We start from the raw sequence: 11,977 nt of genomic DNA, 5'->3' as shown, positions 1-11,977 counted from the left end.
GGCCACTGCACTCCAGTCTGGGCGGCAGAGTGAGACTCCAACTCAAAAAAAAAATAATAATAATAATAAAAAATAATTCAAAAAAAGTTCTTGTTTCAAACAACTTATGTAAAGATGAAGACCTATGTAAAGATGTAAAACTTATGTAAAGATGAAGTTTAGAATATGTGTTACCCAAATTAAGATGAATTCTCTGAATCCAGGGGTTCAATATTGGGCAACTTGGCAAGACCTCATTTACAATTTAAAAAAAAAGGGACGGGCTTGATGGCTCAGTCTGTAATTCCAGCACTTTGGGAGGCCGAGGTGTGTGGATTGCCCTAGCCTGTGGGTTTGAGACCCAGCTGGGCAACTTGGCAAGACCTCGTCTCTAGAGTAAATAAAAAATTAGCCAGGTGTGATAACAACGCACCTGTAGTTCTGGCTACTTGGAAGGCTGAAGCAGAAGGATCACTGGAGCCCAGCAGGTTGGGGCTGCGGTTGTCAGGAGCGTGCCACTGCACTCCAGTCTGGGCAACAGAATGAGACTCCAACTCAAAAAAAATAAAAATAAAATAAAATAAAAAATATATATGTATTTTTAAAATTTCATTTTATATATATAATGAAATTTTAAAAAATACATGTATATAAGCAGGTGTGGGTGTGCACCTGTAGTTCCAGCTACTTGGAACGCTGAGGTGGAAGGATTACCTGAGCCCAGGAGGTTAAGGCTGCGGTGGCTGTGATCATTGTGACCATATAACTACACTCCAGCCTGGGCAACAGAGTGATACTCTGACTAAATAAATAAAACATGACATGAATAAATGAATAAACGGGTTCTTTAGATGGTAAAGATGATGACTTAAAGCATGACCATAAAGTGAATACTATTTTTTCCAAGCATTTCAACACCGTTGTAAAAGTTTCAGGTTTTCCTTCCTTCTTGAGAATTGAAGACAGCATTATATTCTCGTTTGTCTTATTTTTGGACATAAACGATGCAATTTTACTTCACTATCGTGTTGACCAGAGTCTAGATTGATTATATAATCTCTACCCTACTCTTTTCCCTGGATTTGGCTCCTAATTTGTTCTTATAAAATCTGTTAGGTGAGTTCAGCCAAGTTTAAAATTGATTGTGTCTCCTAGCATTTTAGGGTAAATCCTTAGTTAACTCTATTTCCAATAGCTACAGTCTCTTCTCTTGCCTGGATTTTGGAGATAAATCATTTCTGAATATGATTCTAAAAAATTGTGTGTGTTATTTTTTCCCCCAGAAAGGCAAGTAAGAAATAAAGTAGAAACTAAATTTGAAAAGCAAAATTGAGCTGGGCGCAGTGGCTTAAGCATGTAATCCCAGTGCTTTGGGAGGCAGAGGTGAGAGGATTGCCTGAACCTCAGGGGTTCGATACCAGCCTGAGCAACATGGCGAGACCTCGTCTCTACAATGATTCAAAAAATTAGCTGGGCATGGTGGCACATGCTGTGGTTCCAGTTACTTGGAAGGCTGAGGCGGAAGGATTACCTGGCTCAGCAGGTAGAGGCTGCAGTTACTGTGAGCGTTCCACTGCACTCCAGCCTTGGTGACAGAGTGAGACCCCGACTCAAAAAAAAGCAAAGCAAAAATGATTACTTTGAAAGTCTTGCTTACTCACTCATTTGGAATGGGAAATGGAGTTGTTCACTGCATTATTTTAAGTCTGTGTCTAAAATATTAATACTAAGAATTGAGTGACTTTTTTTAGAAACCATTGTGGTTTAAGAATATGCATATGAAAGAAAAAACTTTTCTTAAAATGGCCATTTCTGAATTATGCTTTAATATGTATTGTGAATTTTTTAAGACAAAAAGTAGTAATAATGGTAGGCATCACATGTAAAATGTCTTATCCATCTTTTGTATTAGAAACGTCTAAAAGCAGCAGAAGCTGAGAGTAAACTGAAACAAGTATATATCCCAACTTAGTAAGTAATTGAAATCTTTTCAAATATTTGTTATGGTCTTCATTCTGTCATTACAAAATACATCATTTTATTCAATGTCAGCCAAATGTGAATTTCTTTGTGTTTCTTTTTTCTACAAAGCACAAGACTATTATACCGCTGCAATAGTAGTCGTTTTTTTTTTTTTTAAGAAAGAGAAAGGGGCTGGTTAGAGAAACCTTAGGTAGCCTAATAAGCACAAGAGCAGGAATGCCGTGTACTACATTTCTATCAGTAAACTAACCTGTGACTCCATATTATTTGAGGTAAGTGTGTTTCAGAAAGCTAGCAACTTTTGAATTGTCTACATTATAGAATAGGTTTTGTCTGGGTAATGTTCATTGCCCTTTTGAGGTTCGTTGTTTATTTGGTTAAGGGTTCTGCATTGTTTTCTTGGTTCTAATCGTAATTAGAACCATACTTTGTAAGTGTTCAATAAATAATGGATAGGTTTTTATTGTTTTAGGTGTCTAGCCTTCCATCATTATTATCTTTTGGGTTTAGGAATCATTGTCATAGCAAAATGAATGCCAATTTTCATTTGCTTTGTTTTAAATGAATTATATTCTTTTGTTGAGATCTTCAGATTCTGATCTTTTGTTTGTTCAGTAAAAATTAGTTTGAATGCCATGTGTAAATTGCTATCCTAGATTCTTTTTGGATTAAAATGCAATTTATTACAACATTCTATGTGCTGCTTTAAGATTTTTCTCTTTGATCTAAGTACAGATGTTTCAGACCTAGCCTTTGTTTCCCAACTTTTGATATTTCATATGAAGAATGTTTTTTCATACATATAGGAGAACTCACGGACAATGAATTGTGATCTTTCATATTAATTTTTTGCCTCATGGCAGATAACTGTGGTTTAATGTTAAAAACATGTTTATAAGATCTATAATTTTTATTCAGCGTTGTCATCGCTCTTCTGCAGAGTGATTTCTAATTCCCCTTGAATTAGATCTTTTATTTGACTAATTCATAAAAGAGCCACTCTCCAAAGAAAGTACTATCACGACTCGTGTGTCTTGGATTTTTTATGCCTCACAGTACTGCTACTGTGAAAGAAAAAGCACAGTTTTGACCAAGTAGCCCAGATAATTGATTGGCTTTTTGCTGACTTTGGAGTCCTCATTGAAGTCAGGGATCAACAAACTATAATCTGTGGACCAAATCCGACCTCCTGCTTGTTTTTGTAAATAAAATTCTTTTGGAACACAGCCATGCTCATTTGTTTATATTTTAACTAAGTCTGATTGCATGCTATAATGGCAGCATTCAGTGGTTGTGACAGAATTATATTGCCCTCAAAGCTTGAAATAGTTACAATCTGGCCCATTACCTAAAGCTTTCCAGCCCCCCTGATATAAGGGAATGATTTTTGGAGAACAAGACAGTTCCTAACCATGCTTTTAAAAGATTTAAATATATCATATATATAGAAAGAAGATAATGCAGTTGAGTATTGAGTGAAGAATTTCCAAGTTAACTCTGACCTTGTTTTCAAAATAAATAATAGAAGAATTATGATATTCTGACTTTTGTTGAGCCCAGCAGTCTGCTTGCGCTATTCAAAGCACTCTGCCAGTATTAGAGGTAGAAAGGTTAAGAAGACAGGGAGTGTGAGGGAGACCGATGGTCAACACTATTTGAGGGAGGACCCAGAAAAACCAGGACTTGTCTTTTGGAGCATGGGCCCCTTGTAATACACCTGGAATTTGTTCCTCTGGACCAGACAGCCAACCCAAGTTTTTATCTAAAAGTTTTGAGAAGGTTGCATCACAATTTGCAGGAAAAAAAGTCCTAAGTTGTGGCAAACAGGTTCCCCCACTGTGACTATGCACCTGCCCACACCATGATGAGTGTTCAACTGTTTTTGACCAACACCCGCGTGACTCCCATGCCCCACCCTCCCTATTCATCTGATCTCACCCTGATCTCTCTCCCAAATGAAAAAAGTTCTCTCTCCCAAATGAAAAAAGTTGCCAGTGTGGGAGAGGTGAAACAAAAATGGCAGAAGCACTAAAAGGCATCAAGATGGGCAAGTTAAAATACCTATTTTGCCTGGCGTGGTGACTCAGCCTGTAATCCCACGCTTTGGGAGACTGAGGTGAGTGGATTGCCTGAGCCCCTGAGTTCGAGACCTGCCTGGGCAACTTGGCGAGACCTCATCTCTACAATAAAAATCAAAAAATTAGCCAGGCGTGGCACACGCCTGTAGTTCCAGCTGCTTGGAAGGCTGAGGTGGAAGGATCACCAGAGCCCAGCAAGTCGAGGCTGTGGTGACCAGGAGCGGTCACTGCCCTCCAATCTGGGCGACAGAGTGAGACTCCAATAAAAAAAAAAAAATACCTATTTTGAGCAGTCCAAAAAACATCTCTGTTAGGTGTATTGCATCAAATGGCGAGTACTTGGACTGAGAATACTTTGGCTGGCTGAAGTTTAAACATGTTAAGAGTGAATACACAATATTTTATAAATATACTCTGGGTTTTTGTTTTGTTTTGTTTTTTGGGGGGTCCCTACTCATAAGTCACCCTGTAGGGTGAGGATTATGATGGAGGAGAATAACTTTTATGAGAGTTTATACTGGGGGACCAGACTGAGTTGATGCCATCAGAAAAAATTCCTTGAGGAAGTACGTTTGAGTGCTCCTTGGAGGAGGAGAAGAAAATTACCAGGTAATGGGGGCTTTCCAGGCCAGTGGGATCCTGAGATGAGAAGCGGCAGAGCACAGTTGGGGAGCAGAGAGGAAGGCAGTGAGGCTGGTGTGAAGAGAGTGGTGAGCCAGAGAGGCTGTTGTTGTCCAGGGCTGGGAGCCTACCATCTGATGAACAGTGGAAATGAATTTTGGGGTTTTTTTTTTTTTGAGTCAAAGTCTCACTGTCGCTCAGGCTAGGGTGCAGTGGCACGCTCACAGCCACTGCAGCCTCGGCCTGCTGGGCTCAAGCAATCCTTCTGCCTCAGTCTTCTAAGTAGCTGGAACTACAGGCATGCACCACCACACTCAGCTAATTTTATAATTTATTGTAGAGTCGAGGTCTCGCCATGTTGCCCAGGCTGGTCTCAAACCCCTGGGTTCAGGCAGTCCTCTCGCCTTGGCCTCCCAAAGTGCTGGGATTACAGTCGTGAGCCACAGCACCCAGGTGGACATGGATTTTAAACAAGGGAGTCATGCTCAGATAGCCCTTTAAGATCTCTGGCTGTATTTTGGAAAACGGCTTGGGGAAGGAGAGTAAGAGCAGATGCAGGATGACCCGTAAGGAGGTTCTGGGAAAGGAAAGATGACACGAGTTCGACCTAGAGCAGGGGCCCTGGAAATGGTGCGGTATTTTGAGGGGATTGACTTGTAGGGCCAGGGATGGAGTGTCAGGTTTGAGTCCTAGGTTTCTGGCTAGCATAGGTAAGTGGATTGCCGTGCTGTTCTCACTCTCAGAAACCATGGCAGAGAAGCAGGGTAGGTTATTGTAAGTTTGCTCTAGCCAAAAAGAGGTACTGTCAACATACGCTGGATATATTGGTCTTCAACTCAGGGGAAAGGTTGGAACTAGAGCTACCAATTTGAACTTCATTGGCATACAATAGTTGTTTAAAACCGCATCAAGGGAGAGCAGTAAGAAAAGAGTCTCGGACTGGTCTCGGTGACACAGCCTGTAATCCCAGCACTTTGGGAGGCCGAGGTGAGTGGATTGCCTGAGCCTGCAGCTTCGAGACCCGCCTGGGCAACTTGGCGAGACCTATCTCTACAATAAATCAAAAATTGGCTGGGCGTGGTAGTGCACACCTGTAGTTCCGGCTACTTGGAAGGCTGAGCGGAAGGATGGTCGGAGCCCAGCAGGTCGAGGCTGCGGTGGCCGGGAGTGGCCACTGCACTCCAGTCTAGGTGACAGAGTGAGACTCCAATCAAAAAATAAAAAAAGAAAAGAGTCTCCACCCAGCCTTGAATAAACCCAGTGTTTATAGATGAGAGTGTGATGGCTGACAAAGTGATAGCCAGGTGAGTGTGCTGGCACAGAAGCTGAGAGAAGAGTGTGTTTCGAGGAGAGTGAGAGATTGGGCAGTATAGATGCCATAAGCCAAGGAAGTACAGATGAGAGAGCAGAAAGAATGGGTCAGGTGGGCGGTCAAGCGTGCACAGTTCTTAGAAGGAGAGGTGGGGAGAGGAAAGGTTTGGGCGTTAGATAAAAACAAAGGAAGTTTCATACAAAGTCTCTTCTAAAACTTCTTAACTGTTAGTCTTACTGTCACAGATTGTCACAGTGATATCAATCACTTGTCCCCTGAGAATGAGTCTGTAGGAACTTGGTTTCAGAACAGATCTTAAGTGATTTCCATTTCTTTATGCAGCCTTGGTATACTTGTTTTCCTTTTGTGGTTATTCTAATTAGGATCCCTGGTGTATTTATTCAAATAGCATTCTAGATACACTTGAGCAACTAACTTTCTGTTTGCTGTTATGCTTTTCTAAGGCAGCTCAACTGTAAATTTGTATTCGCTTTTTTCCAGCACATATATTTAGCCCTGGGTTAAATGTTGGGAAATTTCATATTTCTGGGAAACCTCTGACTAGTCATTCTATTTCAAGGGCAGTCATTTCTATCTATATATAGTAGATTTTTTAAAAAGTGGAAAGATTATGTATTGTTGGAAGTCTTAGTCATTCTAAATCACTATTTCTCATTTTGTGCATTTTAAGCTGAAAGCTATAAGAAGAGAAACACTTCTGTCTGATTTAAAGTGTGTTTTAAAAACCAATCTGTCTTTAAAATACATTGCTAACACAGGTTAGAAGTGTAAATAATAGACCTGTTTTATAGAATAGGGACCTCTGTGCACAAAAGGCTAAATGATTTCTTCTGCTGCTGCTAGTGGTGTCACCTGAGAGCTGTAGTAGCAGTCAGTAAGAAATGCTAAGTAGGGTCTTTGCTGTCAGGGGAGATCAGCTTCATGTCCTAGGCTTTCACTGGAGTTGTGGAAAGAAGAAGTCCTTGCGCCAACTCTGTGAGACGTCGAGTGTCTTGATGGTTGTAAGATCTCATTGTTTGAACAGAAGATAGCATATCATCTGCATTTAGCTGTTCAGCATTTGTTTCTAATAAATAATTTACTAATTTATGTTACTTATTTTCTGTATAGCAAATAGGCAAGGCAAGTCCGTAGAATGAAAGTTCCTTGAGGTCAGACTTTTATGTATCGGGCACTGAATACGAATGTGTTCTATGAATTGTGAGTTAATTGAGGATATACCATGTGTACCTGTGCAGTATTCTTGGAATGACTTATTATCAGGGGGGTTAGTCTACCCTAGATGGGAGACTTTGCCGTATCATAGAAAGTACCAAGATAACCTGGGCTACATGTTTCTAAGGAGCTAATGGTTCTGTGGATTTGGTCTTTGGGGACATTTTCATGTAGACATCTGGCAGATGCCTCTTTTTTCCTTCTAAAAAGCAGAAAAACCTCCCAGTGGCTATATTGACTCTTTTGGTTTCAGATGCTTTGTAATCTTCCTCATGAAAATTCACATGTAATAGAAACGATCATCTGAGTGGCCAGAAGCTCCTGAAATGCTACCTGACCTCTAGGGACAGGCCCTGTTGACTGGCAGTGTCAGTGTCCAGCACGTTGCTGCTTGCAGCTCCCTGGAGAGTGCATGTGTAGTAAACCAGTGACTCTCAGCGGCAGGAAAAGAACAGGGCCTTCTCCAAGCATGGCCATGCCACTGGGAGTCTAATTTATTTGATCCAAAAAATTGTTTTATTTTCTCAGGAGAATTCATGATAAGTGATAGAGCTTAATAACGCGTCTCTTTCAAAAGCATCAGAGGATGACCCAAGACAATTGTGTTTGGACAAAGAGGTGATATGGCAGTATGCATTTGTGAGTGTCAGGTATAAGAGATTTGTTTTTGCATAGACATGTTTTATGCAGATGAGTGGTTTGGGGTACATTTTAACACCTTACTTTTACTAGTTTGTTTCTTCACCAAGCATTTGAAAATGTGTGTTAATATTTGGTTAAGATAAGTCAGTAATGGTATAGAGCTTGTTGCCTTGTTATACAAATCATTTTTATCACCTCACTTTACATTTCATTGAAAGCAGCAAACCAAATCCCAACCAAATATCCACCAGCAATGGCAAGCCTGGTGCTGTGAATGGAGCTGTGGGGACCACGTTCCAGCCTCAGAATTCCCTTTTAGGGCGAGCCTGTGAGAGCTGCTATGGTAAGTTTTCTCCAGCAGGCGGGCTCAGCGGAGGGAACCGTCATGGTGCTGGGGTGCGGGCTGTTGTGTGGCTCCTGGGAGGGGCCTGAGGCCACACAGTGAACCACTGCCTGGAACAGAGGGGCCATTTGCTGGATCCACACTGAAGTTAGGCATAAGGTTTCTTCTGACTTGCTTCTGTGGTTTGTTGAGTATTCCATAGCAGAGTTTGCTGAACTGTGTTCAGATCGTCTTAGCTTTGTACAAACCCACAGTCCCATGATACATGCCAAGTTCCTTTTGGAATTTCTCAGTATACTTTGACAAATTAAAGCTGCACACAGTTCTGTGGAAAGGACTTGTGTGCATAAACTGCTGTTTATAGCCTTACTCCCTGGCCCTCAGGGCGCTATTCTATGATACTTGCTTTTGGCCTCCGGGCGCCACTGTATTTATCTATGCTGGCAGTGTTTTAGCTGCCCTGGGTATTAAATGGGTTCGAAGCAAGGGACTGTTAGGCAGTGGATACACTTTATATGTTTGTTTAAAATCTCAAGCAACACTATAATTTCTTAATAGGGCATTGGTGATATTGTCTTCTGTGTTTCCTTTACGGAAGGTAGACTGAAAGTCTACCTGGCACCCAGTTTTTGGCTCTCAGCTGTTGGCGGCGGATGTGGCCCGCTGCCTTCAGGACTCAGGACTAAAGGACATTTGTGATTCTGTTCCATATTCCACAACAGGAATCAGCATCAGAAAAGACTTTAAAAACCAAATAACATAATGACCTCTCCTGATCCAAGGAAGGTGTGACACAGATAGATTGCTGACTTCATAGACATGGTACCCGGGGTGTGTGCAGCCATGTTTTTGTACCGTGGGAGCACAAGGGAATTGAGTTGTGGAAAATGAGATTCTTCTGGTCAAGGTTTTATGTGGATAGCGCCACACATGCCTTGACTTGGGAATTCTTGGATTTTGAAGTTCATGTATATTTAAATGAAAATAAAAAGAATCAGCCAGCCTTGGTGACTCGCCTGTAGTCCCAGCACTTTGGAGGCTGAGGCGAATAGATTGCCTGAACCTGCGGGTTCGAGACCAGCCCGGGCAACTTGGCAAGACCTCGGCTCTACAATAAATCAAAAATTAGCTGGGGCGTGGTAGCACATGCCTGTAGTTCCAGCTACTTGGAAGGCTGAGGCAGAAGGATCGCCGGAGCCCAGCAGGTTGACCCTGGGGTGGCCGTGGGTATGCCACTGCATTCCATCCAGCCTGGATGACAGAGTGAGACTCCAACTCAGAAAAAAAGAAAAGAAAAGAAAAGAATCCTGCAGACAAATGGTAGTGGCTTAATCTGTTCTAGTTTTGGCTTACTTACCATTTTCACACTCATATATTCTGAGTATTAAATGATTATTCTGTCATTTTTATGTGTGCAATGAATAACCTATTTTTATTTTATAATATTTATTTTAGATCCATATAATTTTCATTATAAAATGTATCTTAATATAATATAGAATTTATCTTTACAGAGACATCGAATTTGGTGTTTTCTATGTATCAAGTGATACCCACTTTCTAATTTAACTTTAGTTATTTAAGGGGAAAGGCTAATTATTAAAATGATACACGTGATTAGTTTGGATAAAATTGATGTTTTAATTTAAATTTCATAATCAGAATTCAAACTAGAACCATGACTTAATATTTAAAATTTTTTAAATCTGTGTTTTTTGTTGTTTTGTTTTTTGAGTCGGAGTCTCACTCTTGTCACCTAGGCTAGAATGCAGTGGCACACTCACAGTCACCGCAGCCTCCACATGCTGGACTCTGGTGATCCTTCTACCTCAGCCTTCCAAGGAGCTGGAACCGCAAACAAGCGCCACCCCACCCAGCTAATTTTTTTATTTATTGTAGAGATGAGGTCTTGAGGTCTCACCAAGTTGCCCAAGCTGGTCTTGAACCCCTGGGCTCAGGCAATCCTCTGCCTCCTGAAGTGCTGGAATTACAGGCATGAGCCACCAGGTCTAATTCACAGTAGTGTTTTTAATTAACAAAACAAAACTCTCTCAGCTGTACTATGCATAATACAAGATGCTTCACCCAGTAGCTTCTCGTAATAGGTGCCACTGGCTATGTAACAAATGGTTTAATGAGTTCTGAGTATTGAAAAATATATGAACATACCATTATGTTTGGCTTGTAAGCTGGGGAGAGGAAAATGCCATTGTAACTAAAGATGACTTTGAAATACTTTTGCACCGTTTGAGTCCATTTGTATTGATGTTACAAATTACATAGCATTTTTAATTTTTTCCTATTTTTCTTCTATCTTTAGCTACCCAGTCTCACCAGTGGTATTCTTGGGGCCCACCTAATATGCAGTGTAGACTATGTGCAATTTGTTGGCTTTATTGGAAAAAATATGGCGGCCTGAAAATGCCCACCCAGTCAGAGGAAGAGAAGTTGTCTCCTAGCCCTACTGCAGAGGTAACTAACTGAGCAGTCGTCTTTTTAGTGATGAATATGTCATGTTTTTCAGTGACTTGATTATTCCTTGAGAACAGCAGCGCAGTACAGGATAATTTAAAAATGAACAGAGCTATTTTTTATAGCCAAAATAGCACTTCAGTGTTCTAGGTGGGTGTGGAGAGGAGCAGGGAGAAATTCGATTTTATCAGGTATTCAGCATGTTAGTCTCAGACAAAAGAACAATGAGTGTGGGAGGTGTCAGCCTAAGTTGCCTACTTACAAATGAAATGTTTGCCTTAATTGCCTTTGAAACAGTTTGTAACCTTTACATACAGTTGAAAGCGGGTCTTGCTATACAAAGTACTAAGTAGAAATGCCGCATGTTTTCCTTCCCATAGCTATTGCAGAGGGACAAGAAGTATGGAGTCACTCTTGAGGTGAACAACAGTTAAAATGTGATTTTCATAAAATCCTCATAGATTGTCGATATCAAGCACCTGTGTCCACCAAAGAGCGACAGCTTTTTCAGTGATGTCAGGGCTTCCTAACCTTTTGCACTCGAATGTCAATCCAGCAAACCATTTGGATGTCCCCTTTGGTGATTATACAGGAACAACTTATGCCAGAGAAGATTTTCCCAAAAATGTACATTTCCTTCAAGTTTTCCATTCAAATTACACGACAAAGCAAACAAAGAGATGGGACATATACTGAGGTAGGAGCTATCAGTTGAGAAGTGGTTTTCAGGAAGCATAAGTGTGTCCTTCCACATAGTATTCAAACAACATACTGGACAATAAATTATATATTATTAATGTGGGAAGAAAAAAAACAGAACTGCATTTTCTGCTGGAATAGAACACCAGGTAGAAGACGTCAAACAAATTACTATTTACAACATTTATCAATGCATGTCGGTTACTGTTTCACATGTTAACCACACATAAGAAAATTGTAGGATGTAAAATTTTGATTTTTTTTTTTGGTCATGAATAAGTTCCTCATTGTCCAAAATTTCATTATCAGCCAAATATCATTATCATAAAATAATTGGTTCTATGATTCGTTTTTCACTATTTTGTAAAAAAGTGCAGCCAAGATGCTGGTAGGTGATCTGCGAGTTGTCTCCAAGAGCAAAGGGTTAATATTATTAAAAAAAAAAAAAAGTGAGCTGGGCTCGGTGGCTCAGCCTGTAATCCCACGCCTTTGGGAGGCTGAGGTGAGTAGATTGCCTGAGCCCACGGGTTCAAGACTCGCCTGGGCAGTGAGACCTCATCTCTACAATAAATCAAAAAATCAGCTGGGCATGGTAGCACATGCCTGTAATGC

The 11,977-nt window shown here is 40.7% G+C and overlaps 1 protein-coding gene across 3 annotated transcripts in view; it reads left to right on the top strand.

Annotated features, from left to right (window-relative positions):
- MTA3 (metastasis associated 1 family member 3) overlaps positions 1 to 11,977 on the top strand; it is a 135,422-nt gene that overhangs the window by 87,527 nt on the left and 35,918 nt on the right. For 2 of the 3 annotated variants that reach the window (XM_021712547.1, XM_021712548.1), the window contains exons 8-10: positions 1,892 to 1,950; positions 8,070 to 8,194; positions 10,515 to 10,666. In XM_021712547.1, the coding sequence (XP_021568222.1) occupies positions 1,892 to 1,950; positions 8,070 to 8,194; positions 10,515 to 10,666 (336 nt within the window). The remainder of the gene's footprint in view (positions 1 to 1,891; positions 1,951 to 8,069; positions 8,195 to 10,514; positions 10,667 to 11,977) is intronic. The other variant, XM_021712546.1, reaches the window with a different exon arrangement.

The sequence above is a fragment of the Carlito syrichta genome, unplaced genomic scaffold, assembly GCF_000164805.1.
Source record: "Carlito syrichta isolate Samal-C Ts95f unplaced genomic scaffold, Tarsius_syrichta-2.0.1 Scaffold303343, whole genome shotgun sequence".
Taxonomy (NCBI): Eukaryota; Metazoa; Chordata; class Mammalia; order Primates; family Tarsiidae; genus Carlito; species Carlito syrichta.
Note: the sequence above shows the minus strand (reverse complement) of the source record. Positions and strands in the feature narration are given on the sequence as shown.